This window comes from Natrix helvetica (assembly GCF_964273705.1).
Source record: "Natrix helvetica genome assembly, chromosome: 3".
In the NCBI taxonomy this organism is placed as follows: Eukaryota; Metazoa; Chordata; class Lepidosauria; order Squamata; family Natricidae; genus Natrix; species Natrix helvetica.
Window position 1 is genome coordinate 137,580,759 of NC_138549.1, and position 25,125 is coordinate 137,605,883.

Below are 25,125 nucleotides of genomic sequence, written 5' to 3' on the forward strand. Positions count from 1 at the left end.
TACAGGAACAGGAGGTCATGCCTGTTCCTAAGCTGTTCCTGGACTTGATCCAGAAACAGTGGTCCCAACCAACAGCTGTTCCCCCTCCCAGCAATGGGGACAGGAAGCTTTATGTTTCCACCCCTGAACTGGATGAACTTCTACAATTCCCCACGGTGGACCCGCCTGTCGCGGCGTTAGCCTCTCCGGCCTTGATACTGTCAGAGATTTCGGAAGGTCTTAAGGCTGAGGACCGCAAGGCCGAATTAGTCCTTCGCAAGACGCACCAGGCGGCTGCCTAGGCATTGCGTGCGGCCACTGCAGCTTCTTTCATTAATAGAACCTCCTTGGTTTGGTTACAACAGCTGCAGTCTAGGATCCCACCTGAGGACCTACGACTACACCAGGATATGAACAAACTGATGGCAGCACTAGAGTTCTCCTCAGATGCTACACTTAATGTGGCCAAGTTCGCATCCCGGGCAGTCGTGTCCAACGTGGCATCCCGCCGGCTCCTCTGGCTTTGCCATTGGCAAGCCGATCTTCGCTCCAAATGGCGGCTTGCCTCTACTCCCTTCAATGGAGGGCCTCTGTTTGGAGCTACGTTGGATCCGATTTTAATCGAAAATAGGGACAAACGTAAGGTACTCCCTTCAACCACTAGGCGTGGGGACAGGAGACAGCAGCCATATCACAGAAGGGAGTCCTTTTGGGCCGGAGACTCCGGTTACAGCACTGCCCCATATGTCCCGCCCTATTCCAGGCCATTTTTTCAGGCGCACGACAGAAATCAGGACCGTTCAGGTAACAGATGGGCCGGCAGCAGGGCCAACAGCATCAGGCCTGGCGGCCATTTCGTGGAAACAGTAACCGGTCCTTTCAGAGGTTCCGGTGACTCACACGAGGTGGGTCCCATTGGCGGGGGCCTTGCATTGTTTGCCACCCAATGGGCAAACACCACATCGGACGTGTGGGCACTCCAGACGGTGAGGCTGGGCCTCACACTGGAATTCCTTGCATTTCCCCCGAGACGCTTCATTAGTGCCCCATGCCAAGATGCCAGGTAAAGAGGCACCTGATGGACTCTGAAATCAGGGTCAAGTGTTACTTAGATGACATCTTGATCTTGTCGTCTTCCCCGGATATGGCGAGGCAGGACTTACGGACCACAATCGAGGTACTGCAGCTCCATGGCTTCGTCTTGAACCTCCCAAAGAGCCACTTGCACCCAACCACATCCCTCCTCCATCTTGGGACTGTCATCGACTCCGAATGATGTATGGTGTTGCTCTCCCAGGACACTGGGCTTGCAGACCCTGGTGAGTCAGGTGAAAAACTCAGCGATCTCTTCCTCTCGCAGTACTCTCCCGACTGTTGGGGAAGATGATCTCGTGCATAGACGTCCCATGGTCGAGGTTTCACACACGCCCTCTCCAGTGGTTCTTGCTCCCTTTCCAGAGGGTTCACACCAGCCACTCACAGACCAAGGTCCAACTGCCCCCCAAGGTGCTCGCTTCAATGGTGGACTTCCTCCAAGGTTCTCAGGGGGTGTCTATTCAAGGAGCCGGAGCGCATTGTAGTAACAACAGACGCCAGCCTTTTCGGTTGGGGAGCGCATGTCTTGGACAGAGCGGCACAAGGTCGCTGGACTGCCCAGGAGTTACAAAACAGCATCAACTGGCTGGAGCTCCGGACAATTCGCCTAGCCCTCCGAGACTTTCGGGACCTGGTGACAGCCAACCACGTGTTGGTTCTCATGGACAATGTAGCTTCCAAGGCGCACGTCAACCGCCAGGGAGGCACCAGGTCCCAGGCACTGATGCTGGAAGCGGAATGCCTCCATCATTGGGCGGAGACCCACGTATTATCATTGCGGGCGGAGCACATCTCGGGCACAGTCAATGTGCAGGCGGACTGGCTGAGCAGAACCACGGTGGACCAGACGGAATGGCAACTCCACCTGTCTCTGTTCCAGGTACTAACACTCTGGTTCAGACGACCCCAGGTGGATCTCTTTGCTCAACCACACAACACACACCTGGACAGATTCTTCACCAGGTACTACGTTCCGGGAGCGGAAGGCACCGACGCTCTGCGCAGCCCCTGGCCAGCGGGTCTCATACGCCTTCCCGCCTCTCCCGCTTGTACCACTAGTCATACAGAAGATTCTGTTGGAGAAGGCGGAGGTCCTCCTGATAGCACCAATGTGGCCCAGACGACCATGGTACGCCGACCTGGTCCATCTCTCGATCTTCCGGCCGTGGAGAATACCAGACACTCGGATAGAGCTCGTGCAGGGGGTTCTCACCCACCCGAACCCTCAGCCATTGCAATTAGCCGTGTGGCACATGAGCAGTCGATCCTGATGTGTAAGCATTTCTCGGACAAAGTCATCACCACTATACAGGCTGCTCGCTGTCCGTCCATGACCCGTATTTATGAGGCCACCTGGAAGGCCTTTTGCAGGTGGTGTCGGACAGTATCTGTAGACCGACTCACGTCGTCCACTCCACAGGTTCTGGACTTCTTGCAGTCGGGTCTGGACAGGACTAACGCCCAGTACCCTACGTAGGCAGACCGCGGTGTTATCAACAGTGATAGGAGGCGCCCACGGCCATTCCCTTGCTCGCCATCCGAGGGTCCGCTCATTTCTCAAGGGTGCCTCTAATCTCAGGCCACCGGTAGTACACCACTACCCTACGTGGGATTTACCCCTCGTACTCGCAGCTCACACGGCAGAACCCTTCGAGCCCATTTGTACCATTGGTCTCAGATTGTTGACCCTCAAAACCATCTTTTTAGTGGCGATTACATCCTCTCGAAGGGTCTCGGAATTGGCAGCACTTTCAGTGCACGAGGACCTCTGTATATTTCATCACGACAGAGTCATCTTGCGTTTAGACCCGGCATTGCTGCCGAAAGTTAACTCTCTGTTCCACAGGGCTCAAGAACTCATCCTTCCGGACTTTTGCCCCAATCCATCACATCCTCTGGAACGGAAGTGGCATCATCTCGATGTTCGCAGAGTACTCCGCCGCTATGTGAAGCGCACGGCGGCATTCAGGAGATCAGAGGCGCTATTCGTGTCCTTTCAACCGTCGTCAATGGGACAGAAGGTACCTTCACACACCATTGGGCGCTGGCTGAAAGCGTGCATTGTCCTTGCTTACGACACCCAATCTCGACCAGCACCCAGACACATCACTCCCCACTCCACCAGGAGTGCGGCCACTACGGCGGCATGGGCAACTCAAGCCTCGGTTGAAGACATTTGTAGGGTGGCGACCTGGTCATCCCCGTCGCCCTTCATCCGCCATTACAAAGTAGACAAATATGCTGCAGCAGAAGCTTCCTTTGGGCGGCGCGTCTTACAGAGGGTTGTTGCATCTACGGCCCCTGACCAGCCGGCGTCCCGCCCTTGAGACTTATTACTTTAGCATGTCCCATGCTTGGATTCCCCAAGCAGCGCACAGGAGAACGACCGTTGACTTACCTGAACGGTCCTTCTATGTGCGCTGCGAAGGGAATCCAAATCCGCCCTTGGTTTTGGCTGGTTTGGCATTGTCTTTATAATCACACACACACGCACCAAGGCGTCTACTTACCTACTTACCGTCTATATGTCTTCATTGCATCTCTTGGATCGGCTGAGCCTTCGTACAAAACTGAACTACCCAGTCATTGGAGGCGTGGTCAACAATTACATAACTCAGCCTCAAGGCTAATGGACAAAGTTAACCCATGCTTGGATTCCCTTCGCAGCGCACATAGAAGGACCGTTCAGGTAAGTCAACGATCAACTCGAGAACTTTCTTTAGATTGTTATACGAAAAACAGTTTGCTAAATATAGAATTGGAATGGTCACTTAACCACTGTATAAAGCTGTGTCTCAGCTTTATAGCCATATTTATTTCTGCCATTGAATCAGTTTTTAGTGGTTATATAATGTGTGCTCAAGTTATTCATTCAGACATAATTCTTTTTTCTTAAATCATTCATTGAACATTTACAATTATTTTTATAGGCAAAAGGAATTGAGAGATGCCTCAGATGCATTAGTTTTGGAACTCCAAAATAAATCAACTGAACTAGGTATGTTGAAGAACTGAAAACAGAGGTATTGTTCTTCAGAACTATTTAAATTGTAACAATGTTAATTTTGTATATATCAATTTTATTGTTCATCTTGTATCATGGCCACTTATTGTTCATCTTGTATCATGGTGTATTTATTATACAATTTATATAGCCAGACGTTTCACAAACAAACAACTCTGTGTGGCATATAACAGAGCTAAAAACAATAAATACATTAAAATACTTTTAAAAAGTATTAGAAAAACAACATAAAAATAATAGATGAAGTTCAACAGTGGCAAGGTCAACCTCATTTTAGGGTGGAAAAGATTCCACCAGTGAAAGACTACAACAGAAAAGGCCAGCTTCGTAGAGCTACCTATGGGACAAACTCTGTATCTGCTGTATCTGGTAGGACAGGCAGATGAAATAAGGGGAGGCAAACAGATAGACTTCAAGTCACAAACAGTTGGGAACAGATTTTCTGTTGCTAATAATAGTTGTAAAGTGATACCACTTTGCTTAGTAGCAGCAATCTCTGCAATCCTTGTCATTAACCAAGTCCCACAGGTATTAGGCAATTTCCTCCCAACTTTTCACAATCAAAAATTGGCAGGAAGTTGTAAGTCTCAGACAGGCAGTTTAACAGGCAGTTGAGTGGCTGTTGTTGAGTGGAGGGGGATCATGGAGCTGCAGGGATGATGTAAGAGGTGTGAGGAAGAGGTGGGGAGAGTTAGTGGCTACATGAGAGATGTGGCATGGGTCAGGGAAAGTGTATAAATGTGTGAGGGGATGCACAAAAGGCATAGTGTAAAGAAGTGTGCCAAGAGGCCTGGGGTGTGTGTGCAAGTGGCGCAGAGGGGCTAGGGGACCCTGCTAGTTTCTCCATTGATTTTTGCTGTTTAGCGTTTTTGGTGTTTTCTGAGCATGTTAATGCAGTCACTGAAAAAATTCTTCTATCCACCCCCCACGCCTAATTTTAAAGGAAGAATATGACAAAATGTAGGAGAATGTACCATTGGATTAAGGATTTTTGAAAGCTTTGACTTATTCTGAGTTTCTTGGAAATATCTGACTCTTTAGATTTCTCTTATTGCTTCAGATCTATGTATACATTTGTCCATCTGTCCAGCCAGCCTTTTGTTTTGATCCTGCTGACATTTTGTCTTGGATATACCCAGTTTTTATGTGAGATCCCCAGCACATTATATTTGTCTGAATATGGTCATTAACCCAAAAAAAAATGGTTATACATCTATATAAGAATGGATAAAAATTCAAAAATAATTATGTGTGATTTCATAATTGAAAACATTATATTCTTAATGTTTGATTTAATTGCAGAAATGATGACCAAACTGAAAAATGATAAAGAAAACCAAATTGAAGAATTGAAACCAGTCTTAGTAAGAGATTTCTAATGTTTTTCTATTCCACTAGTTGACATTCTTACAGCTTTCATTTATTGAGGATAATGTCTTAAAACCTTCAATTTAATTTTTTAAAATCACAAACTATTAAGGGCTGATACTAAAGAGTTCTGATATGAAATTAGATGCTCAGGCAATTTCTATAGGTAGAAAGGATTATCTAGAAAAAGACTTGCCATCTCCTTTGAGTAAAATAAAACATCATGGTGTCAATTTCCAGTCCCACCAATGTGGTAGTTGCTTTTTCTGACAGAGGTATTTCAGTAATGAAATTTAGGCCCATGGCTTGCCAGAGCCTTTATAGTGTTGGCAATGCTAAAGGTTCCCCAGTTGGCTTTCCTGGAATACCCTTGGATTGGCAGCAAACAGGGTAGGAAATGACATATTGCTCCATCTACCTCTGGATATATGATTACCAAAAATTTCAACTCATCAAATACAGAGTGCCCCACCAATGGGCTATCAAGGCACATCTCTCAGGGCTGTGGGCCAACCTATTTTCCAAAGCACCAAAGGCAAGACAATGGATGGAAACTAATCAAGGAGAAAAGCAACCTGGAACTAAGAAATTACCTAACATTGAGAACAATTAACCAGTGGAATAGCTTGCCTTCAGAAGTTGTGGGTGCTCCACCACTGGAGGCTTTTATAAAGAGACAGGATAGCCACTTGTCTGGAATGTATAAGGTCTCCTGCTTGAGCAGTGGGTTGGACTAGAAACCTCCAAGGTCCCTTCCAACTGTGTTATTCTGTTACCCAAGGAGGTAAGAGCCAAATCAGCCTTGAGTCCTTGTTTTGCAGAAAGAGGCCCAGGAGGCATCCTCCCTAAACTTCACAGGATATGTCTGATAGTTATGCAGGATGTGTTTTAACCTGGCAAGATTTCTGTCTCTGCATACAGCAATAAAGAAATTATGCTGAATAGTTTATTGTGTTGTTTTTGGTTCCTTGTACCTGACACATACTTGGGAGGGAGGATTTACAATGTCAGTATAAAGAAATAGAATGGTTGTCACAGTAATGAAATGAAACTTTATTCATTTTGTGCCAATTTTTAATTTATTTTCTTTTTTGAATAGGTTCAAGTCCAAGAATTTTTACATGGAAAACAAATTCTTGAGAAGACCATTGAGAAATTACAAGAAAGAGAAAGAGAGTTAAAGGACACTCTTCAGACAAAAGAGGTATTGTAAGTTCTGATAGATTTTGATATTTACATATAATATAATTATTACAAAAATATAGCTTAAAATATCTTCCTGTTTAAAATAATCATACACTTGACCCTTCGTCAACCTCTTGAATAGCATCAAATTGAAGCTGCATGCAGTTCTCTCTTTATGACTATCTGTATCTAGTGGGTACTTCTTTATTATTTTTATGTAACAGCTATGTCATTGTCAGATTTTTAAAAACGGCAAGGTTTGCAGATTTTTAATGTACAATTTTCCCATACATGACCAATAATTGTTTTTACTGTTCATAATAATATGTCAGAAAGAAAAAAAATACTGCACAATTTCATATCAGAACCATCTATCTGGAAGCAGCTAGTGACACACATATCATCTCCAGAGGTTTAATAGCTAAATTAATTGCAGACAGGCCACCATTTAAGGTTTTATTCGGAAATACAAAATACCTATGTTCAGGCAGTCCTTGCTTAATGACTACCCTGCTAGTGACCATCTGAGAGTATAACAGTAATGAAAAAGTAATTTTATTACCAGTTCCCATAATTACAACCATTGCAGTGTCCCCATAGTCATGAGGTCAATATGTGGTTACTTCACAATTGACAGGTATTTAAGACCATTACAGTGTCCCCCCGTCACATGATTCCAATTTGTGCACTTCATAGCCAGCTTCTAACAAGCATAGTAAGTGGAGAAGGCGGAAGTAAAATCACAAATCACAATAACACGATATCTCACTTAACAATTATAAGTGAATCACTTAACCACAGTAGAATAAAGTAATTCTAAAGTAATAAAGTAAAGCCTACTGCAGTCACATGATGTATTGCTTAATGACTATATCACCTAGCCAGGGAGTTATGGTTGCTAAATGAGGACTGTCTGTAAGTGGCTATTTGTGGCAGTTTAAAGACTTATTTCATTTATGTTTGTAATACGACCAGTTAGAACACATAGAACACACCACATTTGTGATGATAATTTTGGTTATAAGTTATTGCGGTTGTAAGTTGAGGCACCATGTGATCAAACTTGATTTTACCTCAGGTTTTGTGATGATGGTTAGTAGTTGCTAAGTGAACCACATGGTTGTTAAATGAACCACGTGGTCATAAAGGCAAACACATTTTAATTAATGAGGTTTTTTTTAACCAGTAAAAGCCAAAAAAGTTATATTGTTTAGTATGCTAATGATTTACAGTAATGTTATTGTAAATGGTATGTCGTAAAATCACATTCATGCATTAATTGTTACCTGCAGAAAGAAATACGTGATTTGGAAATACAATTGTCTGATGAATTCGAAAATAAACAAAATTGCTTTCAACAACTTGCAACACTGAAAGCAGAGCTTGAAAAAGAAATGTATGTATTTATATTAATATATGGTTAGCATGCTATTAGTTATGAAAGGCTTTTATAATTGGTTTACTTTTAATATATAAAGGACATGCAGGGTGTAAGGTAAAGATAAAAGTTTCCCCTGTTATATTACAATTAACATTATGATACGATACAATACAATACATTTTCCGTCAGTCTTGTCTGAATCTAGGGGGTGATGCGCATCTCTATTTCTTAGCTAAGGAAGCCAGCATTGTCTGAAGACATTTCAATGGTCATGTGGCCAGCATGACTATATGCCAAGGCACACAGAATGGTGCTTTCTGTCTAAATTGGTATCTATTTATCTACTTGCATTTGCACACTTTCAAACTGCTGGATGGACAGGAGGAAATAATAGGAGTCCTCCATATTTAGATGGGAATGCGCCATACCAAAGTGCTCCTACCATATACTGGTGGGTATCCTGGAAAAGTTGGTCAAACATAGCCTAATTCATTTATTAAAGAATTTAGTATAACAACTCATAAAATAGTCAAACCTGGCTTGTATCAAAGTGGAAGCCACTTAGTTAATTGCAGAAATTGCCCTTTTATAAAGGTCCAGATTTTTCAATCTCAGATAGATGCAATATTTAATTTGTTTTTGTAAAATGACTCTTTAAGGTTTTAAAATTTCAGAAGAGCCCTAAACCTAACAAGATTTATGCCCTTCCAAAGCTGTTGTTGAAGGGAAATTGTGGGTTTCCTATTTAAGAAAGACGTTGTCCCTGTAGTGAAGGAGTTCCTGAAATATTAATTCACATTTTTTTACATTGTCCTTATTATAAATGTGCTTAGTTGCAGCTTAGCTTCTTCTCTAGATATATTATGAGATCAACCAGATGCAGTCTACTTAGAATTGCTACTGTTTGATTTGTGATTTCATTTCACTGAACATGTCTAAGGTTGGTTTTTGTTTTTTGTGATTTGTAAAGCATGTCATACATTGACAACAACAGTTTTACAGTATTTTTATTTGCAGTCTTAGAATGTGTATGCTTTTTGTTTCTAAATTGGTCAGTGACCATAATAAAATTTACTACTATTATTACTCATACAATTTTAAAATGGCATTATTTGATGAATAATTTATTTCAGTACATATAATACATATGTACCAAGACCACATTTATATGTACCATACTATATGTATAGATAGTACACATCTGTACATATAGATGTGGTCTTAGTATGAAACCTGTCAATTTATTAAAAAGTATGTATAGTGGTTTTTATACTAAGTGCCATTACATTGCTAATGGAATCAAAGTTCCTTAGCTGGTCTTATATTAACATTAGGTTTGCTTGGTACATCTTGTCACATAATGTTATAGAGTAGTTTAAAAAATATATGAAAATATAAATAATTGTTTCTATTATTATTTTTACAGTCTAAAGAATAAAGAGCTAAATATGGAGTGGAACAAAATTTTATTTGAAAAAGAACAAATTATAACAGAGAAAAAGATGGTAGATGATGAACTTCAAAAATGTAAAGATAATATTAAGGCAAGTTCCTGACTACATTTTTATAACTAAACCGTCTACGTATAGATTGTTTTTGTGCCAGTAATTATTTTTAATTTCAAAATTAAATTATAATTGTGTGCTTCCAGTACATCTTATTATGCCTTCACTGTTTTCTAAATATGCATAGGAATAGAACTTAAAATACTTAAAAAAAGGTTGAAAGCAGCTCCGAGTGAACTTTCTATTTCTTTTTCTTCTATTCACTCAATTCTTGGAGACTGCTTGGACAAGTCCGTACAGTTTTCTTGTGAGGTTTTTCAGAAGTGGTTTCATTGCTTACTTCCTAGAGCTGAAAGAAAGTAATTGGTTCAAGGCCACCCATCTGGTTTTGTGCCCAAGGCAGGAATAAATCTCATGGTTTCCCAGGTTCTAGTCTGATGCTTTAATCACTACATTAAACTGGATCGTGAAAATTCTATAAGTGACCATTCAATATTTATAGTATATATACTTAATTTATACAAGTTTTGCATTTTCTACATTCAGTTACTTATCTTTTTGTTCAGAATGTTAAAAATACAGATGAAGAAACCAAAAAGCAGATAGACATTTTAAAACAAGCTAACCTACTATTAAGGTAAGGTAAGACAAGGTTACAGTGGTATGTTCATTAAAATTTAAATTTCAAGTTATTACATGAAGTTGTTCTTTATATAATATGGTCCTTTCTAACACTAGTTTTACCAGATTATCAGACAAAAAGAACATGGGATGCTTTATCATTCCCTTGCCAAAAGCTGTTCTAGGACTTTAGTTGGAGTATTGGACCAAATGTTACTTTCCTAAAGATTGTATTTTATTTGTTTAACCACTTAAATCAAAATGTTGTTTCTCTGTTTACATCTTATTTGGAAGTAAATATGTCCTGGTGAATGTTCGCTCCTTATAACTCTAATTTTCATTAGTCTAGATCTTCACAATTTGGATATAACAATGCATCTTTTTGGCATATATCCTAAACAGTTCACTGGCATCTCTAATAGACAAAAGTAGTTGTTGACTTCAAACATGCAATAGATAAGGGGGCAGGTTACAAAGTTATTCTATACAGATATGTGCAAGCATGCTTACACAGTAGATTATAATCTAATATTATTGGAATATGAAGATTTCAATTTCTACATGAATTTAGCAATGTCTTTATTATAAATATTTTATAGGTGCATGGAAGTAATTGCATTTATTAATTTTTGTTATATAGCAATGAATTAGAGGACGTAACGGAGAAACTAAAACAGAAGGAAGAAGAAGCAAAAAACAAAGTTGATGAAAATGAAGAAAATGTATCAATTCACACTGATTAACATAGAAATATTAATATATGCAAGTTATGATAAAAAGCAGCATGTAATATGTGTTGTTTTACAAGGAATGAATGTTTGTCTAAAGATATGAAAATAGCTATGCAGAAAAGCTAGTTTCTATTCCCAAGTCCCTTTTTTATATTGATGTGAATTGGGAATATATCATGAAAATTGTAAAAATAATCTGGTGTAGAGAGAATGGGATATTAAAAAGTATATGTGGAAAACATGTAGCAATGGGGTCAAAACTGTATAAGTGATGTAAGAATATGGTCTGAGTACAAAGATTAATGATCAGTACAACAAAATCCCATTGAAATGATTGGTTCTATATTCAGTTATGTTTGGTGCAGCTTCTGAGAAATAACATAGAGAATTAACATATGTTGAATTTGTTATATATATATATATATATATATATATATATATATATATATATATATATATATATATTTTCGTAGATTTTCACGGGTGTAGGTATGCTGGTTTTGTTGTATTCGGGTCTTTTCCCGTGTAAGGTTGAGATTGTCTTTGCAACGTTTTGGCAGGATCTCACCTGCCATCCTCAAGCGTGGGCTCAGCCCACGCTTGAGGATGGCAGGTGAGATCCTGCCGAAACGTTGCAAAGACAATCTCAACCTTACACGGGAAAAGACCCGAATACAACAAAACCAGCATATATATATATATATATATATATATATATATATATATATATATATATGTGTGTGTGTGTGTGTGTGTGTGTGTGTGTGTGTGTGTGTGTTTGTTTGTGTTACAACCCCTGGTATGCCCAAATATAGGAGGGAGCTCACTCCTCCCTCTTTCTGTCCTTCGGCTCATCACAGAAAACCATGCAGGCAGAAACCCATATTTTTATTTTTAATGTTGCCTTTTTATACATACACATATACATACATACATACACAAATACAACACATATATACAGTGGGGCAAAAAAGTATTTAGTCAGCCGCCAATTGTGCAAGTTCTCCCACTTAAAAAGATGAGAGAGGCCTATAATTGGTATCATAGGTAGACCTCAACTATGAGAGACAAATGTAAAAAAAAACCCAAACAATCACATTCGCTGATTTGGAAAGAATTTATTTGCAAATTATGGTGGAAAATAAGTATTTGGTCACCTACAAACAAGCAAGATTTCTGGCTCTCACAGACCTGTACCTTCTTCTTTAAGAGGCTCCTCTGTCCTGCACTCATTACCTGTATCAATGGCACCTGTTTGAACTTGTTATCAGTATAAAAGACACCTGTCCACAACCTCAAACAGTCACACTCCAAACTCCACGATGTTGAAGACCAAAGAGCTGTCGAAGGACACCAGAAACAAAATTGTAGACCTGCACCAGGCTGGAAAGACTGAATCTGCAATAGGCAAGCAGCTTGGTGTAAACAAATCAACTGTGGGAGCAATAATTAGAAAATGGAAGACATACAAGACCACTGATAATCTCCCTTGATCTGGGGCTCCATGCAAGATCTCACCCTGTGAGGTCAAAATGATCACAAGAACGGTGAGCCATCAGTAACACACTACGTCGCCAGAGACTCAGATCCTGCAGTGCCAAACGTGTCCCCCTGCTTAAGCCAGTACATGTCCGGGCCCGTCTGAAGTTTGCTAGAGAGCATTTGGATGATCCAGAAGAGGATTGGGAGAATGTCATATGGTCAGATGAAACCAAAATAGAACCATTTGGTAGAAACACAACTCGTCATGTTTGGAGGAGAAAGAATGCTGAGTTGCATCCAAAGAACACCATACCTACTGTGAAGCATGGGGGTGGCAACATCATGCTTTGGGGCTGTTTCTCTGCAAAGGGACCAGGACAACTGATCCGTGTACAGGACAGAATGAATGGGGCCATGTATCGTGAGATTTTGAGTGCAAACCTCCTTCCATCAGCAAGGGCATTGAAAATGAAACGTGGCTGGGTCTTTCAACATGACAATGATCCCAAACATACCACCCGGGCAATGAAGGAGTGGCTTCGTAAGAAGCATTTCAAGGTCCTGGAGTGGCCTAGCCAGTCTCCAGATCTCAACTCCATAGAAAATCTATGGAGGGAGTTGAAAGTTCGTGTTGCCCAGCGACAGCCCCAAAACATCACTGCTCTAGAGGAGATCTGCATGGAGGAATGGGCCAACATACCAGCAACAGTGTGTGCCAACCTTGTGAAGACTTACAGGAAACGTTTGACCTCTGTCATTGCCAACAAAGGATATATAACAAAGTATTGAGAGGAACTTTTGATATTGACCAAATACTTATTTTCCACCATAATTTGCAAATTAATTATTTCCAAATCAGCCAATGTGATTGTTTGGTTTTTTTTTTTACATTTTGTCTCTCATAGTTGAAGTCTACCTACGATGCCAATTACAGGCCTCTCTCATCTTTTTAAGTGGGAGAACTTGCACAATTGGTGGCTGACTAAATACTTTTTTTGCCCCACTGTATGTATGTATGTATGTATGTATGTATGTATGTATGTACGTACGTACGTACGTACGTACGTACGTACATACATACATACATATATATATATATATATATATATATACACACATACATACACACACACAGTGTGTGTGTGTGTGTGTATGTGTATGTATATGTATACGTGTATATATACATATATGTGTGTGTGTGTATGTATGTATGTATATGTGTGTGTATGTATGTGTGTGTATATATATATATATAAAAATTTAAGCCCACAGCTTGAAGATGGCAGGTGTGATCCTGCCGAAACGTTGCAAAGACAATCTCAACCTTACACGGGAAAAGACCCGAATACAACAAAACCAGCATATATGTTATATATATATGTTATATTTGTACTGATAAATAAATAAAGGGAGACTAGTATAGATCTATTTCGAGCTAATTAGCTCTCATCAGCTAGCCATACCCTTACTGGGATCAGAAGGGCTTATTACAAATGTGGAGCTTTGATCACACTTTATTTTTAAAAAGCATCATAGTTTAGAGACTACCAAAAACATTATTACTTAAGGTTTCATGAAACAAATGGGAAGCAAATGTTTATGCAACAATTAATGTATTAGTCTCTTAAATGCCATCAGAAAATGAAAAAAGAAATACCTCCCTATGTTACATATTTTTCATAGTTTTAAAATAGAATTTAATGAAATTAGTAATGAATTTTATAATACATTTGTCATTATTTATAATATATTTCTAGGTTAGAAATATTGAAAATGAAATTTCAAAAAAGGAAAAACAACTGAAAACATTAGAAAACAAGGTATAAAAATGTAAAAATCTACCTATCAGGCTTTGATATTTATCCATTTTTTAAAGTGCTCAGGATTCAGAAATAATCTTTCTATCAAATAGAAATGTATTGTTAATTCTAATCACTGAAAATGTTTATTGCAGCTTTTGTTTTTCTATGCATTTAATACTTGTAAACAAAAGTAACAAATGAGTATGCACCTATAACTCATATATCCTCCATTATTTTGGATAAGTATTTGTGCATATGTTTAAATTGCACTTAATCTCAATAAATGGTTTGGTTTTTATGCTGAATATAAAACAATTTTCAGAGCTGCAGTCATAGCAAGTTTTGAATAAGCCAGAATCAGAAGAAATCTTTCAAATCAGCTATTCAAATAATAGGATTTCATCTAGAATAATGTGATATATTATTACAGTTTGAAATATGTGTTATTATTCTATTTAGGTTAATAGTTTAAAGAAGCAGATTGAAATGAAAATCAAGAATATTGAAGTACTACAACAAGAAGTAAGTACTCATATATTTCATGCATAAAACATATCATATATGGTATCTATTAAAATTTTCATTCAAATTTGTCCTATTAAATTGTCAGTGGAGTATGGTAATTCAAAATATTACCGCAGTTCACATATACAGTTTAAAGTTCACTCTATAAATTCTGGCTTTATATGGAATTGGTCACTAAAAAGTCCTCTTCGCCTTTTAGAAACAAAATAGAAGTGGGAATAAAGTAGAGTGATACTTGCATTACATATGTGTAAAAGGTGTGTGCTATATTTGCGTGCAGTAATGCTTTTTTTCTCCTGTGCGCTGCTTGGAGAGTCCAAGAATGGGTTAAATTCAGTCTATCTGCCCAAGGACTGAGTTGAATTTTCTTTAGACACGCCTCCTGTTCCTCATTGAGGTCCAGTTTAAAAACTCAGCCCAGCTCATTAAGGACATTTTTTGAGGAGCTCCTCAGTTCCTGAGCAGATAGACTGGGACTCTCCAAACAGTTAGCACAGAATTTATTATTTTTGTCTAGTATTTTTGTATGGTATTTATTCAGTATAATTAGGCTTAGGAAAAATATTTTGTTATCAGCATTTTGCATTCGGCTTGGAAGGGCTGTCGGGACTTGAGCTGTTGCCGCACACATGCGGCGAAAGCGATCAAAGGGGGTGCTCGTCTGGCGGCTGCTAGTGAGCAGGGAGAGATAGGAGGCTTCCTTTATTCCCCCAGCTGTCAGAGGACAGTGAGAGGGTCAGACGCCTCGCAGAGGGTCCGGTTGCACCGGACAGCTCCTCTCTTCTCCCGACCAGCTCGGCAGCCATTTTGGAACAGCGCTTCACACGTTTTTTGCCGGAAGCTCAATAACCTTGCCGTGCTGCCCTTCTAAAGCTGCAGATCGCCACTGGGGAGCATTGACCTTTGTCGGGGATGCTGGCAAGGCTTGCCTCCCCCAGAAACATCCAGAGGACGGTTTTGGAGTTGTTGGCCACCCAGGTCATACTCCAGCTCAGAGAGCGGATCTGCAGGTGCAGCGGTTACCTCACACCATCTTCAGCCACAAGCCTCCAGAGGAGTCGCAGCAAGCCTGCTGCAGTCCACTTCAGCAGGACTCATGAGAAGACAAGATGGCGCATGAAGTTTTGAGGGCTGAGGTGGAGCTGGCAGAACCCCCACCTAAGAGGGGGCAGGGCAGGAAGGGCACCAAAGTGAAGGATCCCCAGGGCTCTAAAGGAACCAAGAGTTCATCTAGGGAGTTTGCTAGGAGGCAAAAGGCCTTGGAAAAGACCTTTGAGAGGGCCCAAACGCAATCTAGATCCCCTGAGCAGCAGGCCCAGCAACCCAGTGCCTCACTTGAGATGCCCAGGAAAATTGACCATCTTCCACCCCAAAGGGACCCATCTCCTTCACTGGTAGATGAGGGATCACAAAATCTTTCTCCAGATGCCTCCTTGGACTACCTGGATTCCCCAGGTTCCTCAATGAGGGGGGAACTGGAGCCCTTTGATTGCGCCATTCCCAAGGAGGCGGATCCTGGGCCTTCTAGTGGCAAGGGCAGGCTCACACCAAATAGAGCCAAACCTGTGGAGGATCACGGCCCAGACTTGTCAATGGAGATGAAGAAAGTAATTGCCCAAGCTCCTCAGGATGGGGATTGCATCCCAGCACCCCAGTCTCCCGGCACATCCATAGCAACTGAGGAATCTGTTTGGGAAGAGGAAGCCACGGGGGACCTGGAACTATCGGAGGATGAAGACTTTCCTCCTGATAAGCCTGCCTTTGCAGGACTTTTTAAGACTTCTCTTTTCAAGTCCATTTTGCATAAGGCTATAGCCTCCACTCAGTTGGGTTCCCCCTCTCAAGGGGCACCAGCACCCTCCAATTCTCAGGATGTCTCTTTAAGGAAAATGCTGCAGCTCAGGATCTGGTTCCGGTTCCGGAGCTGTTTATGTACGTGGTTCAGCGCCAGTGGGCACAACCCGGCTCGTTGTCCAGTCCCAGTGGGGGAGATAAAAATCTCTATTCTGAGGAAAATAATTTGGATGAGATTCTGAAACTTCCCTTGGTAGATGCCCCCATAGTCTCCTTGACCTCCAATTCTGTCTTACCTGCAGACCTTCTTGAGAGTCTCAAAGCGGAGGACAAGTAAGCGGAAAAGGCTTGTCATAAGACACACCAGGCAGCTACCTGAGTCCGGCTTCCGGCCCGGTCACAGCACGGAGACAGCCTTGGTCGCGTTGGTGGATGATCTCTGGAGGGCAAAGGATGGGGGTTGTTCCTCCATCCTTGTCCTATTAGACCTCTCGGCGGCCTTCGATACCATCGACCATGGTATCCTATTGCGCCGTCTGGAGGGGTTGGGGGTCGGGGGCACCGTATTACGATGGTTCCGCTCCTACCTCTCTGACCGGACGCAATGTGTGTTGGCAGGAGAGGAGAGGTCGACCGCGAGGCCCCTTATCTGTGGGGTCCCACAGGGCTCGATCCTCTCGCCTCTCCTGTTCAACATATATATGAAGCCGCTGGGTGAGATCATCCGTGGTTTTGGGGTGGGATACCATCTGTATGCTGATGACACTCAGCTGTATATTTCCACCCCAAACCACCCCAACGAGGCTGTTGAAGTGATGTCCCGATGTCTGGAAGCCGTACGGGTCTGGATGGATGACAACAGGCTCAGGCTCAACCCCTCCAAGACAGAGTGGCTGTGGCTTCCGGCTTCCCGGTTCAACCAGCATATGCCATCGCTGACCATCGGAGATGATCAATTAGCCCCGGTGGAAGGGGCACGCAATTTGGGCGTCCTCCTTGATGCCCGGCTGTCTATGGAAGATCATGTGACAGCCGTGGCGAGAGGGGCGTTCCACCAGGTTCGCCTGGTGCGCCAGTTGCGGCCCCTTTTGGACCGGGAGGCCTTGCGTACAGTCACTCACGCGCTGGTGACGTCTCGCCTGGACTACTGTAATGCTCTCTACATGGGGCTCCCCTTGAGGTGCACCCGGAGACTGCAGTTGGTCCAGAATGCAGCCGCGCGGGTAATTATGGGGAGATCGAGGTTCTCCCATATAACACCTATCCTGCGCGAGCTGCACTGGCTTCCTGTGGTCTACCGGGTGCGCTTCAAGGTACTGGTTACCACCTTCAAAGCGCTCCATGGCACAGGGCCTAGTTACCTGCGGGATCGCGTCTTGCCCCATACATCCCTGCGACCCGTCCACTCACACAGAGAGGGACTACTCCGGGTGCCGTCCTCCAGAGAGTGCCAGAGGGCAGCGCCCAGAAGTAGGGCCTTCTCTGTAGTGGGCCCCACCCTTTGGAATGACCTCCCCCCAGACATCAGAACTACAACCGACCTTCGCTCCTTCCGTATGAAGCTGAAAACCTACCTGTTTCGACTAGCTGACCTGGCATAACTCTACAACCTCCCCAGCCCAGGGCATTTTTAATTGTAATTTTAGTTTTTAAGGGTTAATTTCACTGGGGTTTTAACTTTTTAAGTATTGTAACTTATTTATTTATTCTTACCTCCTCTATACGCTATATAATACCTTTGTACGTCGCCCCGAGTCCCTGTGGGGAGAGGGGGCGACTAATAAGTTCAAGTAATAAATAAATAAATAAATTAGGGCCTCTACCTCGGTGTCCTTCTTTACCAGGGCCTCTCTGCTCTGGCTACGCCAGTTGAAATCCAACCCCCCAGCTGAGGGTTTCAGGTGGTGCAAGGATCTGAACAAGATCATAGCAGCTGTGGAATATTCAGTGGATGCATCCCTAAATGCAGCCAAATTTGCCTCCAGAACCCTTGCATCCAATGTGACTTCTTGCCGGCTACTCTGGTTACCTCACTGGCAGGTGGATATGAAGTCCAAATGGAAGCTGGCCTCAGCCTCATTTAAGAGAGGGCAACCCTTTGGAGAATTCCTAGATCAGTGGTTCTCAACCTTCCCAATGCTGCGACCCTTTAATACAGTTCCTCATGTTGTGGTGACCCCCAACCATAAAATTGGTATCTCAGTTCCTAAGACCATCAAAAATATGTGTTTTCCAATGGTCTTAGGTGACCTCTATGAAAGGATCGTTCGACCCCCAAAGAGGTCCCCTTTGGTTGAGAACCACTGCCCTAGATAAAGTTGACCAAGACGAAGGACAAACGTAAGGTCCTCCTGTCCACTCATAGGAAGTCCGATCGGAAGGGTTCCAATTTCTTTTGGAGGCAGCCCTTTCGGGTGCAAGATCCCTCTCCTACCACTCCTTCCTACCAGAGACCTTACCCTCAGACAAGTGACTGAGCCCAGGACAGGTCGTCCTTTAGAGACAAGGGTAGGCATCAGCAGGTGTTCCGTCAGCCCTTTCAAGGAGGGTCAAACAATCGTCCCTTTGAATGGAACAAGTGACCACCAATGTGTCCCTCCCATTGGTGGACGTCTACAGCTGTATGCCGACTAATGGGAGCAAATAACCACGGACGTGTGGGTCCTCAACACAGTCAGGCAGGGACTGACCTTAGACTTCCTGTCCTCCCCCCTGCAGACCTTTGTCTGCTGCCCAGTTCCTTCCTCCCCCCTCAAGAAAGGGCTCACACAGGAAGAAATCCATCATCTACTAGTCATAAGAGCCATAGAGCCCGTACCTGTATAGCTGGAAAAGAAGGGATTCTATTTCATTCTGTTTCTGGTCCCAAAGAGCTCGGGGGAGGGTGGGGGTGGAGAGCCATTTTGGACCTGAAAAATCTAAATCTGCATCTGGCCTACAAATGCTTCAAGATGCAATCCTTCCAGACGCTCCTGGGTTACATCAGACAGGGTGACCTGCTGACTTCTATGGACTTAAAAGAAGAGTACCTGCACCTACCCATCCTGAGGTTCCATTACAACGGGAAGCATTACTAATGCAAGGCTCTCGGCCACATCCAGGACCTTCACAAAGCTTCTGGCAGCAGTGGCGGCTCACCTCTGCACCCATCCAATACGACTCCAGTGTTACCTAGACGACATACTCATTCAGTCGTTGTCTACCTCCCAAGTTCTCCGAGATATCCAGATCACCATGCGCACTTTGCAACAGCACAGGTTCTCGGTGAACTAGAAGAAGAGCCACCTAACACTGTCAGGTTATCAGACCATCAGGATCCAGTACATCGGCACAATAATAGACACAGTGAGTTGTCAGGTGTTTCTGTTGCAGGATCACCTTCTCAACCTCAGGAGCCGGCTACAACAAGTCCAAAGCTCCAAATCAGTTCCCATAGTAACTATCTCAACTCTTGGGGATAATGATAACATGCCTAAAGGTGGTTCCCTGGGCATGCCTCCATGCAAGGGAACTCCAATGGCTCCTCCTACCTCTACAGCGAAGGTGCGACAGCAGCTCCTCCAGACGGGTTAGGCTTCCCCCGAAGGTACTTCGGTCTTTCCGTTGGTGGGAATCCCAAGCTGTCACAAAAGGGTGCCTCTTCAAGGAGCCCGAATGAGTTGTCATCACATCAGACACCAGCCTTTACAGCTGGGGGGGCGCACCTCCAATCGCAGATGATACAGGGCAGATGGTCGCAGGAGGAAGCAAGGTACAACATCAACTGGCTGGGGTTGAGGGCCGCTAGACTCACGCTACGACGCTTCAAGAAGGACATTGTGGGTCAATGTCACAAACAACATTGCAACGAAAGCCTACATAAACTGACAGTGCGGCACCCACTTATGGCAGAGGCAGAGACACTGGGGAGGTGGGCAGAACAAGATCTGGCAGACCATATCTCAGGTATGGACAATGTGAGAGTAGATTGGTTGAGCCAGCAGAACCATTCACAACTCTGAGTGGAGTCTGTATCCGACTCTTTTCCAACAAATAATCCAGAGGTTCGGCCTCCCAGAGGTTGATCTCTTTGCCAGTCTGGTCAATGCCCACCTCCTGAGGTTCTACTCACACTACCACTCCCCTCAGGTGGAGGGAACTGACGCTCTGAGATGCAGCTGACCTCCGGGTCTCCTTTATGCCTTCCCGCGTCTTCCCCTCATTCTTCAAGTCATCAGGAAACTCCTGACAGAGGGGGAGGACGTCTCCTGGTGGCACCTCATTGGCCCAGGAGATCCTGTATGCGGACCTTGTCAGTCTCTCCATACGCAAGCTTTGGAGATCTCCCTCAGCCAGGAGGCCATCGTCCACCCAAACCCCCAGTGGCTCCAGTTAGCCATCTGGCACTTGTGGGGGATCTCCTGAGGAGAGACAACTTCTCTGGCAAGGTCATCTGAACCATCCAAGCATCCAGGCGCCCCTTCACCATCCGGATTTACGATGTGACCTGGGTCACCTTTTCTACCTGTTGTCAGTCGTGCAAACTCGCAGCTGTTTCAGCGTCCATTCTGCAGCTCCTGGACTTCCTACAGGAGGTGTTGGACAAAGGGTTGTCCCCCAACATCCTCCAGTGTCAAGTTGCAGCCCTATCTACTATCCTGGCCAGGGAATCCGTTCAGTCACTTGGGCAGCATTCTTAGGTCCAGAGTTTCCTGAAGGGCGCCTCTAACTATACCCATTGGCAGTCCATAAATACCCTACCTGGGATCTAACTACGTTTTGCAAGGCCTTCGAACCAATCTGAACTGCCAGCCTCCGTCATCTGACGTTAAAGATTGCCTTCCTCATCGCTATCACATCGGCCAGGAGGATCTTGGAGCTGGCAGCACTTTTGGTCAGGGAGGACCTATGTATTATTCAAACTGACCGAGTCATTCTACATCTGGACCCCACATTTCTCCCAAAAATCAATTCCTATTTTCATAGAGCACAGGAGGTGATTCTCCCTAACTTTTGCACCCACCCCTCAACACCCTAGAGAACAGTCCTGGATATCCATCGTGCTGTCTGCAGATATGTCAAGAGGACAAAAGGGTTTCGATTATCCGAAGCGTTCTTTGTTTCATTTCAGCCGAAGTCCATGGGGTGGAAAGTGTTATCCTCTACCATTGGTTGTTAGTTGCGAGCTTGCATCAAGATGACCTACAAGCATTGTGGCAGGACTGTTCCAGCTCATGTGACTGCACACTCCACCAGGAGTGCCGCAACCACAGCAGTTTGGGCGACACAAGCATCCATTGACAAAATATGCAGGGTGGCAACATGGTCGTCCCTGACACCGTTCATCAAGAACTACAAAATTGACTCCTTTGCTGCAGGCAAAGCCTTGTTTGGGAGTTGAGTGTTACAAAGGGTTGCCACAGCCCCGCATACCCTGTACAGATCTTCTTCCCTTCCTGGGACTGCATAGCTTGGGTGTGTCCCATGCTTGGACTCTTCAAGCAACGCACAGGAGGACGACTGTTGGCTTACCTGAACGGTCATTCTCTGGGCGCTGTAGGAGGGTCCAACCCCGTCCAGGGGTCTTCAGTGGAGTCCAGAATTCGACAGGTTGTTTGGAATCAGTTTGCATACGTCCCCTACTGGTTCACACCTTCATTTTTGAACTGGACCTCAATGAGGAACAGGAGGTGTGTCTAAAGAAAACCCCAAATCAGTTCTTGGGCAGATAGACTGAATTTAACCCATGCTTGGATCTCCCGCAGTGCCCAGAGAACAACCGTTCAGGTAAGCAAACAGTCATTCTTCTTACACTTTCAACTATTCCACTTGTAGGGAAACTGATATTTCAGGCCATATAATGATTATGTTACTGCAATGAAATGACAACATGTTTGATCTAGATTTAATCTAGATTCCATAATACCAAGCAAAAGATTAATACAAACATAATTGAATAATAGGATCTGAAGAAAACAAGGGTGCAGCATGAGTACCTCCTTGTGATTGCTGATTGCTTCTTAAAGGAGCTACACCTTTTCATGGGCTGACATGATGTTGGGCAGACTTGAAAATACATATTTGAGTTAAGGAATTCTAGCTATAACTGCATAAATGTTGATATATAATTAAATATGCGAATAAAGCCTTCATTAATAATTGTTACTAGAATAAAAGCTTGAAAAAGAAACTTGGATCAGAAAGCAAGCAACTGAGTATTACTGAAGGAAAGGTAGGCATGTTTATTTTTTGCATCCTTAACAAAATTGTTGTAAGAAATAATACAAATTTGAGGAATTAGATCTGTAAGGTATGATACATAGTGGCATTTAACAAAAGCATGTATGAATTACTTTTTTACTACTATGGCCTTCTAAGGGATACACATTTGAACAATATAGTAATAGACTAAAGCAATGGTGGGTTTCCATTTTTTTAATACTGGTTGTTTCGTGTGTGTGTGCGTGTGTGATGCTGTTGTGCATGTGCAGAAGCATGCAGGCGGGTGGGCGGAGCCTCCTGCCGCTGCCACTACCAGTTCACTCGATTCAGGCCAAACCAGGAGCAACCCACCTTGGACTAAAGCAGCGGTTCTCAAATAGTGGGGCGCGCCCCCCTGGGGGGGCGCGAGGCTCCATAAAGGGGGGCGCGAAGGCTCCCTTTGCATCTGGGTGCAACGGCGGCAGCGAAGGCGAAGGCGGCGAAGGCGGCGAAGGCGACGGCGGCGGCGAAGGAGAAGGAGAAGGCGGGGGCAAAGGCGAAGGAGAAGGCGGCGGCGAAGGCGAAGGCGGCGAAGGCGAAGGCGGCGAAGGCGACGGCGGCGGCGAAGGAGAAGGAGAAGGCGGCGGCAAAGGCGAAGGAGAAGGCGGCAGCGAAGGAGAAGGCGGCGGCAAAGGCGAAGGACTGTAGTTTCCCGCCAAGGTTGCTGGAGTTTCCCGCCAAGGTTGCTGGAGTTTCCCGCCAAAGTTGCTGGAGTTTCCCGCTGGCTCCTGGCTGAGGGAGGAGCTGCCGCTCCGCCTTCTCCGAACGCGATCCACGCCCTGCAACTGGCCGCGAGGGGAAGCAGAAGCAAAAGCTTTTGCTATCAAGTCTTTTGGAAGTTCCTTGTATCTGGTGGGTGTTATTGCTAAGTTTATTTATTGAAGCCTTCTAGTGGGATACTGTGTCTGTGAGAATGTCTCTTTGTTGAGTTTCCTTTCAAATTTAAGTGCAATATTTTTTACTATTGCTATTATTTGTCTCCTGACTCTTGGAGTATGTGGCAGAATGAATGTAAGTCAGTCACTCTTGTTCCTTATTCTTTGCAACAGTGGTGTGTACCTTATAGAGACTGAAAAACATCTGTATGTTTCTGTGCTGTGTCATAAAAGGAGGTGTGGAGACATATCCATGTGACTCTTTGGTTCCAGAAAGATGCAATCTCCTCCAATGGATCTTTTGACCAAGTGCCTGGTTTACTACTCAGGCCTATCTCTGCAGTTTAAAATATTTTTCTCCTTTTGTTTTTTTACTCTGTCGTGTCTATTTAGGTCCTAAATTTTAGGATAAATAAAAAGACACGACAAGTTAAAAAAAAAAGTTCATAACATGTCCTATTTATAGGAAACATTTGGACTGTATTTTTACAGTTACGACCCCCAGAGATGAAAAGACAGGCGGAGAGAGAAGGAGAGAAGGAGATAAAAGAAAGTCTTCCGAAGGCTAAGACGAGGAAATATGACGAGGCGTATATAGCGCTCGGCTTCACTGTGACTACGGTGGGAGAAGAGGAAAGACCGGTGTGCTTACTATGTCTAAAAATGTTGGCAGCGGACAGCATGAAGCCAAATAAATTAAGTCGTCACTTAAAGACATTACACCCCAATCACGCTAATAAGCCGCTTGAGTATTTTCAGCAAAAACGTGTCGAATATTGCAAACAATCATCACGCTTTCTGACTGCTACTTCAGTAAACCAGCGAGCATTGTTGGCATCATATAAGGTGGCGTACCAAATTGCACAGTGCAAAAAACCCCACACCATAGCAGAAGAGCTGATACTACCTGCAGCATTAGACATGGTCTCTGTCATGCTAGATGACGCAAGTGCTGCAAAAATAAAAACTATCCCTCTGTCAAATGACACCGTTGCTAGACGTATAAATGACATTGCTGACGATCTTAACGAACAGCTGGTAGATGAACTCAAGGATAAAAGTTTTGCCTTACAATTTGATGAAGCAACTGACAGCAACAAAGACTGTTTGTTTATCACTTATGTACGTTTTGAAATGGCAAATTCCCTGTGTGAGGATCTACTTTTTTGTAAATATGTCAGAGACAGAGCCACGGCTGAAGAGCTATTCAAAATGCTAGACTGCTTCCTGACTGAGAATGGGCTAAAGTGGGAGAATTGCATGGGTGTTTGCAGTGATGGTGCACAGACCATGGCAGGGATGAGAAAAGGACTTCGGACACTCATCAAGAAGGTCTCACCTAATGCTGAGTGGACACACTGTATTTTACATAGAGAAGCACTGGCATCAAGGCACCTTTCCTCTGAATTAAATGAGGTTATGACTGACATTATAGGAGTAGTCAATTTAATAAAGACCAGACCACTAAAAACAAGAGTTTTCTCTGCTATCTGTGAGGAGATGGGAGCTGAACATCA

At 43.6% G+C, this 25,125-nt stretch overlaps 1 protein-coding gene across 1 annotated transcript in view; it reads left to right on the plus strand.

The window, feature by feature from the left end:
- The window catches only part of SYCP1 (synaptonemal complex protein 1), a 74,119-nt gene that overhangs the window by 23,514 nt on the left and 25,480 nt on the right, over positions 1-25,125 (plus strand). The window contains exons 15-24 of the mRNA XM_081949176.1: positions 4,005-4,072; positions 5,402-5,463; positions 6,567-6,671; positions 7,945-8,048; positions 9,460-9,577; positions 10,105-10,175; positions 10,800-10,881; positions 14,130-14,192; positions 14,634-14,696; positions 22,642-22,704. Of these exons, the coding sequence (XP_081805302.1) occupies positions 4,005-4,072; positions 5,402-5,463; positions 6,567-6,671; positions 7,945-8,048; positions 9,460-9,577; positions 10,105-10,175; positions 10,800-10,881; positions 14,130-14,192; positions 14,634-14,696; positions 22,642-22,704 (799 nt within the window). The remainder of the gene's footprint in view (positions 1-4,004; positions 4,073-5,401; positions 5,464-6,566; positions 6,672-7,944; positions 8,049-9,459; positions 9,578-10,104; positions 10,176-10,799; positions 10,882-14,129; positions 14,193-14,633; positions 14,697-22,641; positions 22,705-25,125) is intronic.